This window comes from Accipiter gentilis, chromosome 3, assembly GCF_929443795.1.
Source record: "Accipiter gentilis chromosome 3, bAccGen1.1, whole genome shotgun sequence".
In the NCBI taxonomy this organism is placed as follows: Eukaryota; Metazoa; Chordata; class Aves; order Accipitriformes; family Accipitridae; genus Astur; species Astur gentilis.
Genome location: NC_064882.1, coordinates 2,764,203 through 2,789,862, shown reverse-complemented (window position 1 = coordinate 2,789,862; position 25,660 = coordinate 2,764,203). Strand labels below are relative to the sequence as shown.

General features: G+C 38.9%; 1 protein-coding gene across 5 annotated transcripts in view; it reads left to right on the top strand.

The window, feature by feature from the left end:
* The window catches only part of CLCN3 (chloride voltage-gated channel 3), a 75,971-nt gene extending 52,339 nt beyond the window's left edge, over positions 1–23,632 (top strand). For 3 of the 5 annotated variants that reach the window (XM_049832558.1, XM_049832565.1, XM_049832571.1), the window contains 8 exons: positions 786–992; positions 5,923–6,003; positions 7,248–7,793; positions 12,510–12,696; positions 14,068–14,466; positions 16,166–16,382; positions 18,755–18,830; positions 20,525–23,632. In XM_049832558.1, coding sequence (XP_049688515.1) covers positions 786–992; positions 5,923–6,003; positions 7,248–7,793; positions 12,510–12,696; positions 14,068–14,466; positions 16,166–16,382; positions 18,755–18,830; positions 20,525–20,683 — 1,872 coding nt within the window. In that variant the 3' untranslated portion in view covers positions 20,684–23,632. The remainder of the gene's footprint in view (positions 1–785; positions 993–5,922; positions 6,004–7,247; positions 7,794–12,509; positions 12,697–14,067; positions 14,467–16,165; positions 16,383–18,754; positions 18,831–20,524) is intronic. The other 2 variants (XM_049832580.1, XM_049832591.1) reach the window with 1 other exon arrangement.
* The last annotated feature ends 2,028 nt before the right edge of the window (positions 23,633–25,660 follow it).

The window sequence follows — 25,660 nt, the reverse complement described above, 5'->3', positions numbered from 1 at the left end:
GTCATTCTATAAATATTTCTTTATGTATGTGTATTGTAGACGTTGACAGACAAATCTTGCCTCTGAATAAGCCTGGAGTAGTTCTGTGCCATTATTCCAGAAGAGATTTCATCCTAAATTGGTTTCCAAATTTAGCTAACCTTTTTTTTTCTAGACAGCTGCCCAGTGTTTTGTGTACATCCTATTTATAGACATGTTGTCCTTTCCTATGATAACTATATTATTTCCTATATATGGGCATATTTTCCAGTCTAATATGACACTGTTAGGCAAAGTAATACCTTAGGCAAGTGGCACATCTTTTCTAGTGGAAAAAAGGCTGATGTTTTCCATCTTTATGTCAAGAATTCTGCTGTTACATTTTTTTATGTAGAGAAGGTAAAACATAAGGACAAAACAGAGAGGGGTAGAATTGGTGCAGATGTGATATGGCTACAATAGATGACCCTGAGTATAGTTTTTGCAGGTCTGTTTTTCCTTCAGGAGTTTTCTGACTTTCATTTGATAATTTACATTATAAACCTATGAATGCAGTCTTAGAAGCTACTGCAGATTAATTTTCTACTAAATGTAACTGATAATGTTGTTGTATGTTATTATCCAGTGTTTTAGAGTAAGCTGCAAATGGAAAGCCTCTGGAACCAAATGGATTCAGTGTAGCAATCTGAACAGTACATGTTTTAAAGTGTGACAAAGTTAGTCATTAAGCAGCTAAAATGATAAAATTAATTATTTTCTGATGAAAGCAGAATAGAGTAACAGGTATTATTTTCTTTTTCTTCCAGATAAAAACTATTTTGAGTGGCTTCATCATCAGAGGTTACTTAGGGAAGTGGACTTTGATGATAAAAACAATTACTTTAGTCTTGGCTGTCGCATCAGGTTTGAGTTTAGGAAAAGAGGGTCCCTTGGTACATGTTGCCTGCTGCTGTGGGAATATTTTTTCCTACCTCTTTCCAAAGTACAGTACAAATGAAGCTAAAAAAAGAGAGGTAAGTTCTTGTAAAAGCATTTCTAGGATGTATTGAATATCCGTGCATTTACACTGATTTGTTGAAAAGATGGTATTTGTTCTCTCAGACAGTGTTTAGGCTTGGATTATCAGTAGTTATTTATTGTGTTCAGAACAATGGATTATCCCTAGCATTCTCCAAGGTAAATTGTTTCCATGTCAGAGTAAGTTTGCGTTTCTCCCACCTCAGAGACCATTTGATTTTATTTAAATTCTTTCTATTCTTGGTTCTGCATTTTGGTAATTGATGAATGTCTTCAGCTGTGAGGGCAGCAGAGGACTTTTGAACCTGTGAATGAAGTATTCCTGGAAAAGGGTTGATGACAACTGTGTTTTTGCTCTTTCAGTTTGCTATTGTTAGAGAGTGTGTGGTGGATTAGCCTTGGTGCCCACCAAGATGTGCTGTCGCCCCTGCTCCTCAGCCAGCCAGCAGGAGAAAATAAGATGAAAAGGTCATAGGTCAAGATACGGACAGGGAGATCACTCACCAATTACCATCGCAGGCAAAACAGACTATACTTGAGGAAGATTACTGCCAATCAGTAACAGAGTAGGATAGTAAGAAACAAAAACAAAACTCAAAATACCTTGCCCCCGCTGTCCGTTCTTCCCAGGCTCAACTTCACTCCTGACACTTGTATCCCAAAGCGGCACAAGGGGATGGGGAATGGGGGCTGCAGTCAGTTTGTAACGCTTTGTGTCTGCTGCTCTTTCCTTCTCATGCTCTTCCCCTTCTCCACCCATGGGAGACAGTCCTTCATAAACTCCTTCAGCATGGGTCCTTTCCACAGGGTGCAGTCCTTCAGGAATGGACTGCTCCAGCCTGGATCTCCCAGAGGGTGCCAGAAAAATCCTGCCAGAAAATCTGTTCCTGCATAGGCTCCTCTCCACAGGCCATGGTTCCCGCCAGGAGCCTGCTCTGGTGTGGGCTCTCCACAGGCTGCAGCTTCCTTCAGGGCACATCCACCTGCTCCAGCGTGGGGTCCTCCATGGGCTGCAGGTGGAGATCTGCTCCACCCTGGACCTCCCTGGGCTGCAGGGGGACAGCCTGCCTCACCATGGTCTTCCCCACGGGCTGCAGGGGAATCTCTGCTCCGGTGCCTGGAGCATCTCCTCCCCCTCCTTCTTCACTGACCTGGGTATCTGCAGGGCTGTTTCTCTCACGTTTTACTCACTCCTCTCTCTCACAGCTGCTGTGCAGTGTTTTTTACCCTTTCTTAAGTATCTTACCACAGAGATGCCACCAGCATCACTGACGGGCTCAGCTTTGGGCAGCAGTGGGTCCATTTTGGAGCCAGCTGGAACCGGCTCTGTTGGACATGGGGGCAGCCTCTGGTGTCTTCTAAACAGAAGCTACCCCTGCAGCCTCCCCACTACCAAAACCTTGTCACGTAAACCCCATCGAGAGTGCCATGCTAATGAAAGCAAGTATAGTCATAAAGAGTAGCAAGTCTTAACATTCTTATTAATTCAATAAAATTTTCATACTGTAAAATAAAAAAGGGTATCATCCCAGCTGTTCTTCAGTTCTCAGGCTCAACTTCCATACTTGTAGAAGGAGACTGCAGAAATGGGAAATCTGGGTTCACTTGCTGTTTCCAAGCTGTGTATTCTTAAATCATTTAACTTACCTGTGGTTTAGCTGCTCATCGCCGAATAATGTAATAATTCTTTGAGCTTCTCTGTGTATTCATCCACAGGTGTGTAAGGGCTACTACCTGGGGGTCAGTGTTCTTGCAAGGAATTTGTCCAAAATTGTTACAATTAGCATGCACTTTAACTGTCCGCATATATTGAATGTAATTCATCCATGATGCTGTAGGACTAACTGCTGCTTCAGTTCCTCTTAATCTCTCCCTTAATCTCATTTCACCTCAGAACTTTTTTGCAAGTTTTTGCTTGGAGACTACTGAGTGCAAATCTCCAGGACTGATACAAAAGCTATGTAGTCTGTCATTGTGTCGTGGTTTAACCCCAGCCAGCAACTAAGCACCACACTGCTGCTCACTCACTCCCCAACACTCACTTGTGAGTTGAGATAAGAACAGCTTAATAGAACAGAAAGAAGAAACTGATACTAATAATACTAACAATAATAAAATTACAATAATAATAATAAAAGGATTGGAATATACAAGTGATGCACAATGCAATTGCTCACCACCCACCGACTGATGCCCAATTACTTCCCAAGCGGCGATTTCCCCCAGCCCCACTTCGCCCAGTTTCTATACTGCGCATGACATCACATGGTATGGAATACCCCTTTGGCCAGTTTGGGTCAGCTGCTCTGGCTGTGTCCCCTCCCAACTTCTTGTGCCCCTCCAGCCTTCTTGCTGGCTGGGCATGAGAAGCTGGAAAGTCCTTGACTTAGTCTAAACTGAAAACATCAGTGTGTTATCAACATTCTTATACTGAATCCAAAACATAGCACTATACCAGCTACTAGGGAAGCAATTAACTCTTATCACAGTCAAAACCAAGACACATTGATTTATTTCCCTTGAATAATATTTGTGATTGATGGACCTCTGTGGCACACATATCTAGAATAGAGTAGAATAGAACAAAATAGAATCACTTCAGTTGGAAAGGACCTATGACAATCATCTAGTCCAACTGTCTGACCAACTCGGGGCTGACCCAAAGTTAAAGCATGTTGTTAAGGGCATTGTCCAAACACTGACAGGCTTGGGGCGTTGACCACCTTTCTAGGAAGCCTGTTCAGGTGTTTGACCACCCTCTTGGCAAAGAAATGCTTCTTAATGTCCAGTCTAAACCTCCCCTGATGCAGCTTTGAACCATTCCCTTGTGTTCTATCACTGGATACCAGGGAGAAGAGATCAGCATCTCCCTTCCACATCCCCTCTTTAGGAAGCTGTAGAGAGCAATGAGGTTGCCCCTCAGCCTCCTTTTCTCCAAACTAGTCGAGCCCAGAGTCTTCAGGTGCAACTCATAGGACATGCCCTCCACCCCTTTCACCATCTTTGTTGCCCTCCTCTGGATGCATTTAAGGACCTTCACATCCTTCTTAAATTGTGGGGCCCAGAACTGCATACAATACTCAGGGTGAGGCTGCACCAGCACTGAATACAGCAGGATAATCACCTCTTTTAACTGGCTGGTTACACTGTGTTTGATGCACCCCAGGATGGGGTTTGCCCTCTTGGCTGCAAGGGCACGCTGCTGACTCACAGTGAGCCTGCTGTTGACGGCACCCCCAACTCCCTTTCTGCACGGCTGCTCTACAGCCACTCCTCTCCCCTTCTTTACTTGTGCCCTGTGTTACTCTGTCCCAGGTGCAGAATACACCATTTGGACTTGTTAAATTTCATCCCATTAATCATTGCCCAATGCTCCAATCTATCTAGATCCCTCTGCAAGGCATCTTGTCCCTCAAGAGATTCAGTAGCACCTCCTGGTTTGGTATCATCAGCAAACTTGCTAATGGTGCATTCAACTCCTGCATCCAGATCATTGATAAGTATATTGAACAGAACTGGCCCTAGAATTGAACCCCTGAGGAACACTGCTGGTGATCAGTGGTTGCCAGCCAAACGTAGCCTCATTCACTATAACCCTTTGAGCCATTCAGCCAGTTCTTCACCCAGCACACCGTGAAACCGCTCATCCCACAGCTGGACAACTTGTCCAGAAGGATGCTGTGAGGAATGGTATCAAAAGCCTTACTAAAATCCAGAAAAACTACATCCACTGCTTTCCTTTCATCCACTAGGCAGGTGACCTTGTCATAGAAGGTTATCAGATTAGTTAAATGGGATTTTCCTTTTGTGAACCTATGTTGACTGTGCCTGATGATTGCATTATTCTTTAAATGCCTTTCAATAGCACCCAGTATAATCTTCTCCATACTTTTTCCAGGAACTGAGGTTAGGCTAACGGGTCTATAGTTCCCTGGGTCTTCCCTCATGCTCTTTTTGTAGATGGGAAGAGCACTGGCTAGCTTCCAGTCAGCAGGGACCTTTCCAGACTCCCAAGACCTTTGTTACATGATTGAGAGGGGTCCTGCCATAACATCTGCTAGCTCCTTCAACACTGGGATGAATCCCATCAGACCTCATGGACTTGTGAACGTTCAACTGATACAGCTGGTCCCTTACAATTCTGGTGTCCACAGATGGAAAATCACTGCTGCCACACTTGTGGTCCTCTAACTCAGGGGATCGGGCAGCCCAAGGTCTATTAGTATTATTAAAGACTGAGGCAAAAAACACATTGAATGCCTCCGCTTTTTCCTCATCCTTATTAGTCAGATGACCATCTTCCACAAGTATTGGTCCAATGTTTTTGTTAGACCTCCTCCTGCTATTAACATACTTAAAAAAACCCCTTCTTGTTATCTGACACAACACTGGCCAGTTTCAACTCTAATTGAGCTTTGGCCTTTCATGTCTTCTTTCTGCATATATGAACCGCAGCTCTGTAATCTTCCTACTAAGCCTGACCTTGCTTCCAGAGATCATAACAATTTCTTTTTCCTCTTGAGCTCCATGAGGAGGTCCCTGTTCAGCCAAGCTGGTCTTCTGCCCCGCTTGCTTGATTTATGACACAGTGGAATTGCCTGCTCTAGTGCAGAGAAAACTTAATACAATTTCTTAAAAATGAGCTATCAGCAGTTTCGTACTGCAGCATAGACCCCTTGGGGTGCTTCACTGGGGAGGCTTTGAGCAGCGTCCTTAGCTTCATCATGGCTAGTACCTGGTCGGTGGCTGCTGTGGCCACATCCTGTGAGCATTCTGATACGCTTCCTTGATGCTTATCTGTTAGCAAGTCTGTGTGTCCTTGATAGAAACATAGAAGAGACTGATAACTATAATGAGATTCTGTTCTTCATGTTTAAAGTGTATCACAGACTGAAAAAAAACCCCCTCACCATTGTTCTTTTCCAGGTGTTGTCAGCTGCCTCAGCAGCAGGAGTATCTGTAGCCTTTGGTGCCCCAATTGGTGGAGTTCTTTTCAGTCTGGAGGAGGTATGTCAAGAGATGGCACTGAAGGATAGATATTTTAAAAAAAATCTCTTTTAGCATGAATAATCTTAGAGTCCTTTAAGCTGCGGAGTGTTTCCTAAGAAGGAAATGATTTTTGAACCCACATTTCAAAGTCAAGAGTCCTGTGACCAGCAAACTCCTAGAGATACTTTTTCTTTTCTTTGGATGAATGTCAGCTTTGCTTTATTCTTAGTTATATTTTTCTGGAGAAGGGCTGAGTCAGTGAATAATTGCAGTTTACATACAAATAGAGATACAGCAGTTTTTCACTCTAGGGGTGTATTCTAAAAAAAAAATAAAAATTGGGCTCTTTTTATTTTGAAAGAGGCTTTAGAAACCTATTGGACAGTTTTGTGAAGCAAGTTTTTAAACATTAGTTTTCTTAAAGTTTCAGAAACTAAACACAATTGAATATGTTAATTATTAAAAAGGCAAATATGCTATGACTGACCTCCAAGGCAACCAGACTCTGTTTTGTATTAGTTTTCATTAGATGTTTTCAGAATACCTAAGAATGTTATTTAGATCATTAGCGTTTTTAAAGAAAACTAAAAATCTAAAAATCTCTGAATTGAAAAAAGGAAGCAAAATATTATTTTATGTGTAATTTTGCTGTATCATTAGGGGATTTTGAGGAATTCCTTTGTTGCAAAAAAAAAAAATAAATCCAAAAAAGCTCAGAAGAAGACTCTTGAAATTCAAATCAAGCTATGTGGGGCTTAAGTATGAAACTGCATGTTCTGTTCTGAGGAATTTTTTTTAATGTTTTAGTCATACTTCATAAAAATAATACATCTGCCAGAAACCTTTCAATGTAGATTGAATGGAGACGAAACAGTATTAGCAGGAAATTTGAGAGAGCAACTAGTATGCAGTCTGGTTCTTATGAATGCTAGAAAGAGATACTTATAAACAGAGAAGCTTTTAAACATAAAATACTATGCATTATTTCCTAACAGTCTTAAAACAGCAGTGGTTTCAATACTGCTTTAGTGTTGACTTTAAAACTGATATAAGTATGAATTGTTATAGAGCTTTTAAAAATGTAGTATGTTCTGGAGCGCCAGTGCTCCAAGTGATAGAAATAATACTGATAATAAGACTAGTTTTTTGGGGTTTTTTTAGCATATACCATGTGAGCAGCAGTACTGTAACATGTGCATCAACCAGTCTTTCCAGTATTTTTAATTGAATCACTAATAATTCCTATGTATTGCCTTTTGCAGGTCAGTTACTATTTCCCACTGAAAACTTTATGGAGATCGTTTTTTGCTGCTTTAGTAGCTGCATTTGTTTTAAGATCCATCAATCCTTTTGGTAATAGCCGCCTAGTTCTTTTTTATGTGGAGTATCACACTCCTTGGTACCTTTTTGAACTGCTTCCTTTTATTCTTCTGGGAGTATTTGGTGGGCTCTGGGGAGCATTTTTCATCCGAGCAAACATTGCATGGTGTCGTCGACGCAAATCTACAAAATTTGGGAAGTATCCTGTCCTGGAGGTTATTATTGTTGCAGCAATAACAGCTGTCATTGCATTTCCTAATCCATATACAAGGCTAAACACCAGTGAGCTTATTAAGGAGCTCTTCACAGACTGTGGGCCATTAGAATCCTCTTCCCTCTGTGACTACAGAAATGATATGAATGCGAGCAAAATAGTAGATGATATTCCTGACCGTCCAGCAGGCACTGGAGTCTATTCAGCTATATGGCAGTTGTGTTTAGCACTCATATTTAAAATAATCATGACCGTTTTCACCTTTGGTATCAAGGTAAGTGTGAATGCAGTGGCTGTATCGTCTGCCGTGATTACTTTAATTATTGCCTTTCTCATTTTCCATCTCTCAAAGCCATCAGCTTTGTTTATGGAATTTTTTTTCATGTGTAGTTCTCTTAAAAAAAGTCTTTTTACTGTTGATTAATAAGCAAGTCTTGTAGAAAACAATATTAAATTTAATTAAATTCAAATTAGCCCTTTGTTCAGCTGAACAGAAACGTGCTAAATTTAATAGGGAACAGTAACTGTGTGGGTGGATGGCTGTTTGTATGGGCCTGATTCAGCAATAAGGATGATTCTAAAATTTCCAAGAGCTGAGTTCAGCTGAGTTCAAACATAACCACTCAGGTTCCTTAGTTCTTTTACATGGAAGAATAAAAGACTGTACCTCTTGAACAACTTGTAGGGTTTTTTTTAAATCTCCTCTCCTCATTTATCACATAAATGTAATTACTGCAGACTGTCAAAGGAAGCCAATGATGATTTCTTTCCTGAAATTTCCAGTATTGCATGTCATGACTAGAAAGCGGGCTTTGCTTATGTGACTGTGATGGGAATTTCGTCTCCATTACGAAGCAGCATAATTTTTGGTTTTCCCGGTCATTTCATAAATCTGTTTTGGAGCTCTCTTCAGCTTCTCTCCAAGCTGTGGCTGTTCTCTGAATGATGTATAACTGTCATGCCTTCATCATTTTCTGTCTTGTCAGGCTCCCTTTGTAGTTTTTTGCAACTACATCATTAGCAAACATGTCTTAACACAAATGTATTGTAGAATGTTCACTAAGCAGGATTTGTGTTTAAACTGGCTTTAACTTTTAAGTCTACATTGCTGTTCCATGTAACTGCGTGCATAAGAAAACAGCTTCTTTACTGTGAGAGTGGTTGAACACTGGAATAGGTTATCCAGAGAACTTGTGGAGTCTCCACCTTTGAAATACCCAAAACCTGACTGGATGCAATCCTGGGCAGCCTGCTGTAGTAGACCCTGCTTGAGCAGAGGTAGACAATCTGGAGGGGTCACATCTAACCCCAACCATTCTGTCATTCTGCAACTGATAGAACAATATCATGTTGTGTTTCTCATGTGTTGATATTTTAGAAGATGTTGCAGTCTGTTACTTGAGGTTGTTTCCCATATGTTGGTTGATGGGTAAGAGAAATCCATTGTGTGTATTTTAAATGCTAGTTTTCCACAGGTCAAAATTTCAGACATTATTCTTTAATGTGACTACTCCAATCTGTTGTATTGGTTTGTAATCACATGCTGTATTTTACTTATATCTTGGGCTCTGCGCTTCTAAGCATTCTAACATTTTTTTTGCCATTCATGTGTTTGTGTGCCTCTGGCTCCTTCTCATGGGGTTGTCACCACAGGATCACATTTTGCGTATTATAATTCACTAGATTACAGAATGGTAGAGCTTACACTTCATTTGGTTTTGGTTCATTTTCTCAGAACTTCAGCATCTGCAATTTGGTGGAAATATTTTTGTGAAGTTGTAAGAATATATTTATTACTTTGCCAGTAGGCAGAGAGTCATGCTGCTGTCAATGACGGGACTGTGCTACATACATTTCTCTGAACCTTTAAAGCATATGGCTGGTTAGAATGTCAGCCAGTATCTGCAGAAGGGGACATCACTTTAATATTATATTTCTTGGATTTTAAGCTTTATTTCTATGAAAGGAGAAGAAAATTCAAAATTCCAAGGAAAAACGAAAAAAAGACAATTTTGTCATTTAAATCATTATTAAGGATCCTCTGGGCTCTCCAGGTCTGTTCCTGGAGCTGTAGCCATATGCAAACAGATGTCTCCCCCACAGGAGCTGTCATCCTGTGAGGTAAGCAAAGCAACTTAGCTGCTGCCTGTGGAGCATGGTGATTCCTGCTGCTCTTACTGCTGTGAAGAGGGATCACCAAGAAGCTGATATGGCAGTGGTTTGGGTTTTTTGTCTTGTTTTTTTTTTTTTCTTTCAGGCTTTTGTATGTATACTGTACTGCTTCTTATTAGTAGACTCATTACTGTGTCGTCGTGGTTTAACCCCAGCCAGCAACCAAGCACCATGCAGCCGCTCCCTCACTCCCACCCCCACCCCCGCCCAGTGGGATGGGGGAGAGAATTGAGGGGAAAAAAAGTAAAAAACTTGGGTTGACGTAAAGACAGTTTAATAGGACAGAAATGAAGAAACTAATAATGATAATGCTAACAATAATAAAATGACAATAATAATAATAACAAAAGGATTGGAATATACAAAACAAATGATGCATAATGCAGTTGCTCACCACCCTCTGAGCAATGCCCAGTTAGTTCCCAAGCAGCGATCCACTGTCCCTGGCCAACTCCTCCTAGTTTATATACTGGGCATGACATCACATGGTATGGAATACCCCTTTGGCCACTTTGGGTCAGCTGTCCTGGCTGTGTCCTGTGCCAACTTCTTGTGCCCCTCCAGCCTTCTTGCTGGCTGGGCACGAGAAGGTGAAAAATCCTTGGCTTAGTATAAACACTAATTAGCAACAGCTGAAAACATCAGTGTGTTATCAATATTATTCTCATACTGAATCCAAGACATAACACTATACCAGCTACCAGAAAGAAAATTAACTCCATCCCAGCCAAAACTGGGACCTGTCTAAACGCTGATGATCAACAAATGGGGTGGGATTACAGCTTTGCCTCAGAACCTGGCTGGTATACAACTGCACTACCAAAGACGTGGAAAGTCACGCACATATCCTGATTCCTTGCTTGTCTCAAAGATGATGCATGTGCCACAGAACAAATCTTTTCCTCTGTAGTATAACTTGAGTTAGGTTGACATGCACTGGAGAAGAAAGCTGAGACAAGGTAGAACCTAACTTTTTTTCCTTGCTCCTTCTTAGTGAAGGTTCCTCTCCACTTTGTGACTTGTGATTCAGAGGCTTATGCAAATGAATGCAGCTGTAAAATCATAATTACGGTTAGACTTGTAACCGTTATCCACATGTGATGGAAAGAAGAGAAGGAGCTAGATGCATAAAAAAGTTATGTTAACCAAGTACCAGAAACAATTTTGATTTCATTTCCATGTGGTGACTAAATTTCTGTGGCATACTGCTGTAGCAGACTAGAATCTGAGGCAATTTCAAAGATTTATATAATTACTTCTATATCTGAAATGTTCTTTTTTCAGGGTGCTATTGAAGTGTTCACCAAGAATTTCACTCAGGAAAAAAATTGGATTTTAACAGTTAGAAAGGGGTTTAGATACATGATTAATTGTGGGAAATAACAGTAGTGGTATAAATGCACAATTTGGATATTACACTAAAATGATAGCATTGAATAGTTGCCTCTGTCAGCACTGAAATATTAGGTAATTCAGGGCGGGAATGAAGGATAATTAAACTTTTTTTCCCCAAAACCTTTGCTGCTGGCTTTCAAACACTAAGTTTGCTATGTTTGTTTGTCCTTGGTTTGTCTGTTAGAAATCATCTTTGCAACCGTAAATATTGGCAATGTAATAACAATAATAACACCAGTAATGTGAGTAGATTCTGAAATACAATTCTGCACCTGCTGTTGGATTCCATGGCAAGATCTATAGTTTGGAATTGCATAATACTTAAATTTCACAGCTGTACAGTGGAAAAAAATTATATTATGTGTCCTGTTACACCAGGAGTGCAATTTTTGTAATGAAGTTATTTTGACAAGATGGGTTTAGGTGCATTTAGACAAAAAGTAAAAATTCTACTACTTATTTGTAGTCAGATCTGTACCTCAGTCACAGTAGAAAATATTTTGATACTAACAACTGCTATGAGGAGAAGCAGTGGGCATTTCCAGTTTAATGAGACATGTAGACACCAGTATGTTTTTTGGAAAGAAGATTAGCTTCCTAAGGAGGAGAAAAGATACACAACAGCCATTTCTCAGATGAACCCTCACTCCTTATGAAGCTGCTGATAAAAGCAAGACTTGCAATAATATTTTACTAAGCCACGTTGGTATAACAAGGCTGTGTGGCCTTTTCAGTTTTTAGTTAGTAACAGAAAAACAGTTTAAATAATTAAAATTACAGTAGGAACTTTTTTTTTTACAGTAATGTTATCTACTTTTTGCATTGGGAGTTGTCCTGCCTTTTTCTCTATCAGTGTATTTAGCATTCTATATACACTCCTTTGTATGGGAAACTGCAATATAGTAAGCAAAGCCTCTTTTAAAAATCACCTATTTAGTTGGCCTTCTAAGTTACAGCAATTTTAGGAAGCAGTTTAGGAAGGCAGTCGTATGTGCAAAGTTTGTTTAGTAAGTGAATGTTGACTCAGAGAAGCATGAAGAAGTAAGGGAGATGGGAAGTCGTAAGGAAGACTTTTCAGTACTAGTAGCACAGCTCAGATTGGACACACATATGGTAAGAATTGTGCTGTTGCCACTGAGAGTCTGGTTTGTGGTCCTGTATTGGTGATAGATTTGCTTTTAAATACAGTAAAATATAAACAAATGTGCTCGTAAAATGGATTCAGCTAGCCAGGTTGATCAGAGGTATCAATAGCATTGTGTTAAGTTTTACTAACCTTGCAAGGTCAATTTACATGTTTTTAACCTGACAATTTGAGTATCTGCATCTCTTTGGGGAAAAAAAAAAAAAAAGTTTACTTATAAAACTATGCATCAGGTATGTTCCCATCAGTATGACAGTAGTTCTTACGTTTTTGTCGCAGGTTCCATCTGGGTTGTTCATACCTAGTATGGCAATTGGAGCAATAGCAGGAAGGATTGTAGGAATTGCAGTGGAGCAGCTGGCTTACTACCATCATGACTGGTTCATTTTCAAGGAGTGGTGTGAAGTTGGAGCTGACTGTATTACACCTGGTCTTTATGCCATGGTTGGTGCTGCTGCGTGCTTAGGTAAATAAAATATAACAAAGTAAACAATTATCTGATTTCTTGTATGTTGCCAAAATAACGATTAAAAAATGAAATGAAATATAAATCTAGGCGGTTTGGAACACCTTTTTATGTGGACTTCTCTCTCTGCAGAATAATACATTCACATCTCTATAAGAGACCATCAGATCCTTGTGATCTGAGGACTAACGTGAAATTCAAACTGATGAGAAATAGAAGAATTTAAATAGTAGTGTTTGCTTTCTCTTTTTGGTATCAAGAGATGTCATTACTGCATCAGTCAGAAAAATCAGTTCCTTGAAATTTATGAAGTAGAGGATCTGCAGAGTGAAGTACTGTTGAAATTACTACAAGGAGGTGATGTGATCAGCTGCCACATCTGCATGAATTGCAAAAAATGTTCTTGAAATCCATAGTCCAAACAAAACTTTCAGAAGTGTTTAATGATTTGGGGGGTCCAGCTTGAGGTATTTTGAACAAGTCTGATTTACAAACTGTTGAAAATCAGCTCCATGGAAAGAGACCTAAGTTGGGCACCTAAACTAGGAGAGGTTTTTTGAAGGCCTCATCTTGTCCTAGTTCATAACTTTGTTGCCTTAGAAATTAAAATTAAAAGCTATTAGTACAGATTCTGCAAAAAGTAGACCTTAAGGAAGAGTGCATTTGAGTGATCAAATAAGCTAGTGGTACAAATTTAGTTTTTGGAGAGGTTGTTTTGGTTTTTAATAGTTCAACCTGAATCACTTCTGAATGTATTGAAAGAAAGACCATATTCTTCTATTCAATGAAGATAATGGCATCAGAAACCTTGGCAGGAAAAACATCTTGAATACTAACAAAAGAGAAATACAATCCCTGTCTTTTCCCATTGTCTAAGAGAAAGATTTCTTTTCATCAGTTCAGAATTCTCTTTAGCTTTTATGATTTGGCAACAGCATTAAATTCCTAATCCTTTGGACAACATAGCTGTTGAACTGCTACCTGTGACTTCCCTGCATTCGTTCTGTTCTTTTTCCAAATTCTTATCTTACTGGATTTCCTTGCATTTCACAGTATTTTTAATCTAGATGTGGTGTGGAGAAATACATAGTTTTATTCTTAGTTTACATGAAATAACAGCACATATTTTTCAAATCCTTTTATTTTCTGACTTTTAAGGAATTTTCCCTAAAGCTTTTATTTTTTTTACTTCTAAAAGTTTTGTGTTCATTTTTCCTGTCTGATCCTGTTTGTATTAGACAGAATGATGTTTGTCAGGTGACCTTTAGTGGCAAAGTTACGTTTGTAGTTCTCAACAGGAAGGCAGGGAATTCTAAATTCATTATTAGATATCTGATACTAGAATGTTACTGGCTACCATTTTTCTTGCAGGTGGTGTGACAAGGATGACTGTGTCCCTGGTAGTTATTGTCTTTGAGCTAACAGGAGGGCTGGAATATATTGTGCCCCTAATGGCTGCAGTCATGACCAGTAAGTGGGTAGGAGATGCCTTTGGTAGGGAAGGCATCTATGAGGCACACATCCGACTGAATGGATATCCTTTCTTGGATGCAAAGGAAGAATTTACTCACACCACACTGGCTGCTGACGTTATGAGACCTCGAAGAAGCGATCCACCTTTAGCAGTTCTGACGCAGGATAATATGACAGTTGAAGACATAGAAAACTTGATCAACGAAACCAGCTATAATGGTTTTCCTGTTATTATGTCAAAAGAATCACAAAGACTAGTGGGTTTTGCTCTAAGAAGAGATTTAACTATTGCAATAGGTAATGATCTTCCAGTATTGCATGATAATATATGCCAGTTTGAATTATTTTATAGCTTAAATAATGTGTGTTTCTAGACTTATTTCAGGTTCCGATACCTCACACAGACTGTCTGTTCCTTTATTGAAGTATATGATTATCTTCAGTTGCAGGCTTTGAAATAGAGAAAATTATAATCTTTTTGTCAAAAAACCAAAAGTTTTCATACTGAAGTAGGCCAAAACATCATCTACTCTGGTATTTTTGTTTGTTTTGAAGCTTTTCCTAGTATCTCTTTTCCTCAAGTGATGCTACACTAACATACTTCAAAATTGAGTAATTCTCATTTTAAAACAGCAGGATTTTGTGAGAATTACTGTCCAAGTAATTTTTTAACTTAAATGTATATTGTACTTGTCTCTGACAGTATGTTATTTCGTGTTGTTATAACAACTAAGATTGTATTATGGAGAGATAAGCAAAATGTTAATTATTTTAGGTTTCCGTTTTTCAATTTGTGTAATGGGAAATTTGGCCCTGGGCACATGAGCTCACAAGCCCTGTTTGGGCCCTCTTTCTCTGGGTGAGTATTAGAACTTGTGTGATACTTGTGACAATGCTTTGTGCACTGGCAGGAAAAATTCTGTGGATTTTGAGGATACTATCCTAACAGAAAGAAAAAAATCATTGTTATGTAAGAAAATGTTACAAAACTGTAACATTTGGTGCATGAAATCAGTGATGGAAGTTGCATCTTAAACTAGTTGGGTTTTTTTTTCGTAATTCCTAAGATGGTACATTGACAATTATGTCTTTGTAAAAGACACTGAAGAAAGAGACACAAAAGTCTCCTGAAACTTCTTTAAAAAAAATGTTTTGTGAACACAACACTGTTTACTTCAGTAAAACTTTTTGACTGTGGTCTTAGTACTGTGTATACTATGGTAATACTCTATATAAGACGTATAGGAATATCCAAAACTTGGAAATTATTATAGACATCATATGGATTTAAGTTTACACTTAAGAGTAAATGGGGGAATAGCAGAGCATTCTTCTAATAATACACTTTCACAGTAAAGACTCATTTCAGCTGCTGAGATTGCACAGTGCAAGTTGCTTAGTCTTAGATTTTGGCTGGCTTATGAGAGTCATTGTGTGAAATAGTTCAGGGTATGGGGGTGATGCTGTTGTCAGCAAGGTGATGAAGACATGAAAAGGAAGAGGATCTAGTTAAAAAAAAGCTAAATAAATTCATTATAAACAAGAAAACAACTTTTTCAGAGTGACCAGAAATGAGTTCTTTGGTTTCAAACCAACAATAATTACAGCCATTGGTATCATGACAGGGGCCTGTCGACTGAGATTGGCTTTCCCCTTGACAGTTTCTTCAGCAGCTGTCTATGCTATTTTTTAAGTCTTTCCACCTCTTTATAGTAAACAAAAGTTATTTACTGGAGTGAGAAAAGTAGTAACCAAAGAATGGCTAAAGCTGTATGGTAGATGGGTTTTGTGATTTCGGCACAAACACTTCTTAGGCATAAAGCGGTGGCTATGGAAACACATCAAAATAGGATATATCAGAATATCAGCATCTAGAGAATAACATCAGAGTCTGGTAGTGTTGATTGATCTGTCTGTTTGCACTAAATTATCTTACTCCAAGAATGTAAATTCTTCCTCCTCTGCTGTTTCCCCCCCTCCCCTCTTTTTCTTAAAGAAAGTGCTAGAAAGAAGCAGGAAGGGATTGTTGGCAGTTCCAGGGTCTGTTTTGCCCAGCATACCCCATCACTTCCAGCAGAAAGCCCTCGACCTTTGAAGCTTAGAAGCATACTTGATATGAGCCCTTTCACCGTGACAGACCACACACCAATGGAAATAGTGGTGGATATTTTCCGGAAGCTGGGTCTGAGGCAGTGCCTTGTAACACACAACGGGTGAGTCGAGTGGCAGCAACGCTGTTCATTTTGTTAGATATGGTGATTTTCATTTCCAGGATTAGGGTATTTGAACCAGGATATATTCCAGGATCATGGTATTTGAACCCGTAAGTTTGGTACTGCAACTGAGGACCCTAACTGTTCATTAAGAAGGTGCTGTGCTGTGGCACCTCTCTTAAATTCTTACTCCTCCCTTGTATTCCAAGTAAGCAGGCAGGTGATGACAGTTTTTAAGATGTTCTGTTAAAAGTTAGCTCTCATTCAGGAAGTTTTCTCTGCACGACTTGCATGAGGAGGAGATGCAACTTGTGTCACAAAAACTTAGTCTTGTGTGGTACACAGTCCAAGGCCTGTATTTCCTTATTCATATATGTTCTGGCAACGTGCAATGTATCAGCTATTGAACATCTAGAAATTCCTGGGTACATAAAAGTAAGGGAGACAGTGATCCAGTCAGTATCTCCTTTTCTGATATTCAGTGATGGCGATTACCACCAAGCTCTTGTTTTTGGAATACTAACAACTAAATAACTGCTACTAGTTCTGGAACTTCAATCTGCAACTTTTGTTTCTACACTTCAAAATATTTCAAGAAAGTAATTTTAAGATTTAGAATGTTTGTAAATGAGACTATAGGGAGTTGTCATGTGATTACCCACTAAATAAATCAGACCTAGGTATGGAATGTTCATTATAATTGCTGCTTATCTAAACTACTTTTTTTTACATGATCTTTTTCTGTGTAGCTGTTCCTTTAACATTCTGCTTTCCTGTACCTCTTGCATTAAACACTTGACACACAACATCGCAGCTCCTACCATAGTATCTTGCTTTCTCTTTGGCATGTCTTTTAAGGCATCTGGGGAATGAAACATTGTCTGCTAATGCACCTTATTTAGGATCAAGGTACATGGGACAAAACCCAAGAAACCTGGAATATAGGTGGGGCTTTCTTTGTTTTGCTGTGGGCAAAAGGACTGCTGCTATAAGTGGCAAATATTTCTATATCGCATTGGTTTCCAAGTTGTATTTTTTCAGATGTATTTTAAAACAAATTTATTTAAAATGCTCTCCTGCTTTTTTTTTTTCTTCAATGCATCCCTGTATTGAACGGCGAGTAGATGTTTTCAGAAGCATAAATGATTTTAGGAACCTTTTCTCTGATGGGGAAAGGACGTAATGATCTGACACTTAGAAGTCAGCGCAGACATGCTTTTATTCTTGTTTTGGGGAGGGAAATTCGAGTTCATAAAAATTCAGTGAAGACTATTTCCTGGGATGATTTTTTTTTCTTAGTTTCTGCTGTGGTTGAGTGCTCAAACTTTGACATTGATGTTAAAATTGACTCTTAATGAAAGCTTAATTGTGCAAAACTATGTCACACTGTACTATAAATTTTTAACTATTTTATGGTAATGTAGCAGCAAGTATGGATGGCTTTAATAATTAGCTGTTTTCAGATATTCATATTTGTTGTCATATTTGAATTTACAGACTTGTGATATTCCATGAGCACACTGTCCATTACAAGAAGATCATGTAGTAAATACTAGTACTAGTGGTATTTAGCCATGCCATATAGCCATGTTGGACATCAAGGACTGATCTATATTTTGGCCAATTTTCTGTAAATTGAATGTATCCACATAAAGACACACATCAACTTACTGGTTCTGATCCAGATTGGAATGGGAACCGCGCAGAAATTGGTGCTTGTGACAAACATAGAGATATATAAAGACTGAGCCTCACCCTTCCTAATTTGTACCAGAATATACATTCCAGGGAGTTGCTCTTTATTTATACTGCTATGAATGAGAAATTTGTCTGAATTTGTCTCTTTCTAGGGAGACCAGATAACCCCGCTCTGTAGTGCAGCTTCAAACATCAATTGTTATGACTTTACAGTTATAACTTTGTTCATCTATTGTGCCTTGTTAAAATGCGAATAATTATCTGTATGTGTGAGGAGAAATCATTGTTAAACAAAGAAAATAAAGTAGATTTTAGTTTCAGTGCCTCTAAAACCTGAAGAGGTGTGAATTTGGGGAGAAGATATGAAGTATGCTTCCCTGATGTGTATTTGATATGAGAAACGTACTGCTCTGGGGTGGTTGAAGACCCAGCTGTGTTCAGCATTTTGGGAGCAAAAGAAAAAAGGCAATGTCTGGGAAAGGGTACTGACTTTCAAATCATTTTTCATTTAATTATCTCATTAGCTTTCCTGCAACCATTCTTTTTTTTCCTTTTTTTTCCTTTTTTTTTTTTTTTTTTTTTTTTTAGTTTTGCTCTAATCCTTTTTCATTATGATTAGAAGTTTTTTTATTTGATTTCACACACAGTTATTAGCATAACATGATCTGTTTCAGGATTGTCTTGGGGATCATCACAAAGAAGAACATATTAGAGCATCTCGAGCAACTAAAGCAGCACGTCGAACCCTTGGTGATTAGATATATCAGATCTCATAATTAGACACATTAGAAGTCAGGAAGCATGAAACTTGTGAACTGTTCAGGGCTTTTATGACATCGGCTGAACAATGAAATCATCTTATGCTAAAAATTTGTATTAAAACATAAAAAAAAATATGCAAAATCCTTTTGTAGAAATGAAGCTGTTAATATGGACATACTGTTAGTCACAACATTAAAGGAAAGTAAACATTAGACTTTCTGATACTTTTGTTCTTGAGATCACTTAGATCCATCTAGTTGAACTGCTGATTTCCCCAGGTGGGAAAGCATGCAGCTAGGAATACTTTTTCCCTGCCTAATGCAAATTCAGTTTTTTGTATATGCCAATTCCTTTTCCTGATCTTGACAGCATTAAATAGCTGTTAAATAGCAAAGTAAGTATCAATGTCTTTTGAGAAGCAAAGCCAAGCATGTTTTTAATCTATCACAGCATTAGATCTTCCCTGTAATCCCTCTCTATCAACAAGATTTTTTTAAAGTATTCTTATTTTAGTAAAGTCCTGTGATTTTACATAAAGTCCTGTGTTTCTGCTGCTGTTACTGACAGCAATTAATGTACTCCTTTATGAAATGTTCAGTGATATCCTAAGCCACTAAGTGGCATGCTACTATGTTGACTGTTAACTTCAGAATCTAGATGATGTTTTAACCATGATGTTGTGAACTAACCTTAGATAGATGGTAGACTTTGTCTTAATTTGGACATGGGTTGCTAGTTACATCTCTACTAAACATACCCACCAAGTTTAGGTGCTTATATGCAAAACATGCTAATTATGTTCTCATTTTATGCTAATATTTCACAAGTATTTCATGCGTCCTTTAATAAGACAAAACAAAATGTACTAACCAGAATAATAAGGGCAGCAGCTCATTCATTCTGCTCTTTGCTTCTCCAGTGATATTATCCTTTTGGACAGTCTCACCCTTTCTGATGCTTCACAGAGTTATAATTTTAAAAGCCATGAAGACCCTGTCATAAGAGCACAGTATCTAAATTGGAAAATGAAAATTTTCTTTCATTATTCACAATTTATTTTCTAAAGCTGTTATCTCCAAAAACTAGTTAACTGTTGTTTATTTTACAAAAGTTTCGTGGCCAATACAGTGTGCTCCTATGAATACATTCAGCCTGAGCCAGTGCGTCAGACTGGAAGGATCCTTACGATTTAAAAATGGAGGGAAGGGGAGTTTGATTTGCTATTAGCATTTTGGGCCATCAAGCGGTACGTCACTTCTGATGGCTAGGTTGGAACATGCCTCCCTTATGAAATGGGATTAATATCACTTCTTTTTCATACCTCTTTTTTTCTTTGTCCCTCTGTTACTTTTTTGTTGGCATACGCTAATCAAAATTTCATTTTTGTAGAAACAAAAAGTTAAATAAAAATTGTCATGGGCTCTACTTGTATTACTTGTATTTCATTAAAATGGACTACAGCTGTCAGAGACCATCTGATATGGTGTCTCAGCTTTGCTGTCTTTTAACAAACCGGTGGTTCCTCAATATTTTGATTAATAAAATGTTTTTGTTTAAATAAGAAAATCAGGCTGTTTACTTTTGCTCTATTCCTGTCAACAAAAAGGACTTGGCTACAGATTTGTTCTGCGTTATTATTTTCCTGCTTGGATTAATATCGATCTTCCATTTATCCTTTTCAGGCGCCTCCTTGGCATTATAACAAAAAAAGATATCCTCCGTCATATGGCCCAGACGGCAAACCAAGACCCCGCCTCAATAATGTTCAACTGAAACCCATAGCTGAGGAGAGAGAGGAAACGGAAGAGGAGGTTCATTTGTTGAATAGCACAACACTTTAGTCTGGGGGATACTTCTAAAATCAGAGACGAGAGCCGGGTTTTTGCGTAACAGTGCTGCTGGAAATCAGGAGTTGGTCTGGGGGAGTATGTGGCGAGGAGGAAGGCTGATGGGAGCGTGGGAAGGGAGAGCTGCTGCCCTGCACTGGATGCGTCCCGAGACGTCAGGTCTGCCATGATAGTGCAGTGGGCGAGCCATGCGAGGTGGTGCAATTCTCCAGCCCCAGCCTGGTACTTCAGCATTGAAGAGATGTGTTATTAGTCCCTGTTTCTGGAGGGATCATTCTGAATTGAGCCATCTTACGGAGACTGAAAGGTCTTGCCCTTTTTACCATTGAAAACTGTTGTGTTAACTTCATGAAACGTATTGATTATTACACGTCACCTTTCTACATTCCAGAGGAGCTTTATTTCTCTCTCTCCTGAGCCGTAACAAAGCCTCTTTAAAATTGGTGTGCCCTTTCGAAGCAGTTGTTTCTCATATTGAGATGTACTGTGAGTTACTGAGGTTCGATCACAAGAAGGGAGGTTTTTCTTGTGCCATTAAACGTGTCAGTTTGTACATCATGAAATGCTCGGGGCAGTACAGATCCACTGCGACAAAAACAGATTGAACAGGTAATACCTTGCAAGAACCATGCGAGACTTCTTTCAACCCATGTGCTGTCGTGATATGAGAAAAACTAAAACCAGATGAAACTAGCGTATCAAAGAAAGATACTGGTTTTGCTGCAGAAAATATCAATAATGTGACCTGGTCTTATGCAATTTTTGTATTATTGAAAACACTATGATATATACCAATGTTGTGCAGTATAAGGAAAAATACTGCTATTCTACTAGTTAAGAGCTGGAACAATTCTGTATACGTGTATCTGGTAAAAATTGCATGCTACAACACTGGAGATCTTTTCCCCCCCCCGTAAAATTTGAGAACGGTCATTTTTGTTTCTTCTCCACAAAAGATGTTCCACTGCTGACATGGTAGGAAGAAATGTAACTCATAACTTGCACTAAATGTATATTATTTTTCTTGAAGTTTTACCATTCTTTATTTATATTTGTATGGATTAAAAAAATCTATTAAATATGAATCAGTTAATATCTCACATAACTAATTACCTTTTTAATGTGATTTTATAGAATAATTTGTAATCCTCTGCAAGTAATGGAGGATTAGCAAATGTTTACAACTAGATGAAGGGTTTAAACGAAATCGTTTCTTTATGATCCAACATGCATATAAGATCATTTTCAACTGTAACTTTCACTGCCGTTACCTTGAGATTTCCTTTTTCCTTTACTAGCAGATAACTGGAACAGTAGTAGTAAAATTTTTTTTTAAAAAACTTCAGGGTTGTAAAAATAATAGGAAGAAAGCAACTATGATTATTAGATTGCTTTTGACTTTTTTTTTTTTTTTTTCAACTATATAGAGGTGTAAATGGTATGTAGCCACAGAAGGTGAGCAGCAGGGCAGAATCGAATCCAGTACTTGAAACTTTGGCAGGACTTTAAAATTCAGCAGCAACACACACGCTAGCAGGTGAACTGACAGATGCCCAACTTACTTACTTTTTCCTCACAAGTCACAAGATTAATTTGTTTCATATTCATTTTACCAAACCACCACAAACACATGCAGAGGAAAAAAGGCAATATGCCTTAAGCCTCAAGTAGGGAGGAAAAAATTTAAGAAATGTGGCTGACAAAAATCATGCTTTATAATATGGAGTTAGATAAAATTTCCTTCTTCAACACTTTTGCCCACAAGACTGCAAAAATATAAATGGTAAAAGTCTAAAATAATAATCCTAGCTGTCTCTAAGGCATTCATCACAGTTACCTCAAACGTCTTTATTTGCAAAACACCTGGTATGATTTTTATCTTAAGTACAGTAACATACTGAAATGAAATTCTAGTACTTTTGGCAAGCTCCAAAATAATGCCCGTGCTTAAGCGCGCTGCTGAATTGTTACTGATTTTTCTGAGTATAAAACTGCCATCTCATCATCTCATCTCTTGCAGCAACTGGAACCAGTAGAAAGCAAAATTTGCCAGCAGGCTCATGGTGATCAGCCCCTGTATTAAAAACGGGTTTGGTACTGAAACAGGGAAAAAGGCTGTGGTAAAATGGGAGCGTTGCAGCAACTAGCCGCATTCTTCCACATGAAGTCAGTGCTAGTGGTTCAAAATTTGTTCTGTTACATTGTGTAAGCCTGAAGAAACTTTGTGAAGTTTCTTCTGTAAAGAGCAGGATTTGGCCCATTTACAGAAGGCAACTCTGGAAGTTGTCCATGATGCTGATTTCTGTTGTCCTTTTTTTTCCTACAGTGGAAGAATATAAACGTACGTGTATAAAAATTGCTTTAAATCAGTTGGAAACCTCTGCCATGTCTGATGTTCTCATAAAACACTGCTGTGTGTGCTGTGTTAACTTGCACCCAATTCTACAGACTGTACGGTCTGAATTAAAATACGGTTCACACCCCTGCTGTGTTTTATAATTTCAGTATGGATCCTGAGCACTGCATATAAATTGTGCATCTCTGTTTATACTCTTCTTACCTGCTAAGCTTTCCCTGTTGACATTTAAAATGTCTCCTGGTTAACATATGCTAGAGGTTCTGATAATGAAGAATGTGTGCCTGTGCTGTGCAACAAAGATTTTCTAATGTAAAACTTGCAGCGCCTTACTAATTTGAAAAAAAAAAATGTGGTAGATTGGAGGGGGAAAGTGTCAGCATTTTTTCTTTTTTTAAAACCATTCAGTTACTGGTTCATGAAGAATGCATTCTTTGTTAATCTGTGATGTTGCCTAGAGCTGTATTTAATATTGATCTTAATGTTTTTATTTATAATAGTGTGGTAGAGCTGCATATCATTACAGTAAAAATTCTGAATACTGTGATGATTTAATCAAACATTAAAAACTTCTGTATGACCAGTTATTGTTTTGTCATGTTTTCTCATTGTTTCACAAAAAATACTTGTGTTGATTTTTGTATTTATTTTCCCTGAGAGAAGATTAACAGCTAGGAGTTTTACATACAAAACTAGCAAGCAGATAACAAAGAAAAGAATGATTTTAGGAGGAGATGCATTCTTTGTATTGCCTAGTATTTGGCTACAAATCAGTAGCCAAATCAACCAAATCAAACAGATCAGTATTAGGTATTTTTTTTTTTCCAAAGTAGACATTTTAAAAAATTGTTTTAATTATAGAATAGTTGGCTTCCTGGTTTATAAAAGTGTGTGATGCTTTTACTGTCTAAAAGCCAGGATTATGTAGTTTCTACATGGTACATTTTTAGTACCTCTGGTTTAAAAAAAAAAAAAAAAAAAGAAAGAAAAGGTAAGTTGGACATCTGTTGATGATCTATTTTCATAGAATGGTTTGGGTTGGAAGGGACCTGTAAAGGTCATCTAGTTCCAACCCCCTGCAATGGGCAGGGACACCTTCCACTAGACCAGGCTGCTCAAAGCCCCATCCAGCCTGGCCTCGAACACTTCCAGGGATGGGGCATCCACAGCTTCTCTGGGCAACCTGTTCTACTGCCTCATCACCCTCATTGTAAAAAACTTCTTCCTTATATCTAGTCTAAATCCACACTTTTTTAGTTTAAAACCATTACCCCTTGTCCTGTTGCAGCAGGCCCTGCTAAAAAGTCTGTCCCCAATTTAATCATGTACAATACTTTGGTATTTTTTCAGTTGGTGTAACAGTTTTCCTTCTCTGTGAGAGGTTAATAGGTAAGACTGGAAAATCCATTCTGAGGCCCCCATTTTTGCAGATTTAAGTTCATATTTAAATAACCATTCAAAATGTGCATACTTTTTTGTTACTTGTGTGATTTACAGGGCATTAATACAAAGGGCTCCTCTGCTTGGAACCTAAAAAGTAAGGGGGAACGAGACCGAGTTTTCAAGAAACTACCTCTGTTTTATACACACAAAAAAAGTTCTGGGCCCATGAAAATGTGCTTATGTTTGAATAAATGGAACATTCATATGCTGATTGAAAGGGGTGGGGTTATCAAATTTACGAAAGTAGATGTGGCCTGTGATTCTGAGGCCTGAAAATACCTTTTTGATTTAAAAACTTGAGATGATAGACGCTTGAAGCACACTGACTTACACCATGAATTATTGATTAGTTTGTGCTGGAAGGGACCTTTGGAAGTGTAATAATTTGCTAAAAACTAGGGACAACTTTCAGCTTTGAGCATGTCGCTCATGGGCTGTGATCTTCCTTAGCAGTACTGTTGTCATGAGCAATGACATAAACTGCTACAATACAAGTCAGGTCACGGTGTGACAGGCAGCAGGCCTGTTGAGGAAGAGCAAATGTTATTTTCCATTGGTGTCTAGGCTGTGCGTTATTTCAAGCAGTTGCCCGAGAATAAACTCTTGAAGTGTCCTAACACTAAAGGAGGGTAGCGGGCCAATGAACTCGAAAACAATTTGCTTTGTGTACAAAATCAATTCTGTTTTCAGCCCAGATGAGGGAAAACGGGGTGACTTCATCCGACTAATAAGGTGGCAGCTGCAGTGGAATTTCTAATTTATCTTGTAACGTCAGTTAGCTGTATTTTAATCCTATTTATTTCCTGTCGATTCTGAGGCCAGATGCACGCTTTGCGATAACGTGGTGGGAGAGAACCGAGGAGACGCACGCCGCCAGCGAGGATCGCCCAGAGCACGGACAGGGAGCGCGGCAGGAGGTGTAAGCCGGTCAGGCACTGGTCCCGATGCCCGTGGCCGAATCCCTTCCCCAGCGCCCACCGCTTCTCTTTACGGGACGGCAGACCGTAGCCTCCCCTCGCTGCCTCCGTCCTACGGTGACCCTCACGGGCCCGGGTTTGGCCTCGGGCCCAGAAACGGAGCCGACTCCCGAGGGGACAACGCGGCGCCGCGGCGCGACTCCCGCCACCGGCCGCGCCTCGGCGACCCTCGGAAGGCGAAGGGGGGGCGGGGGC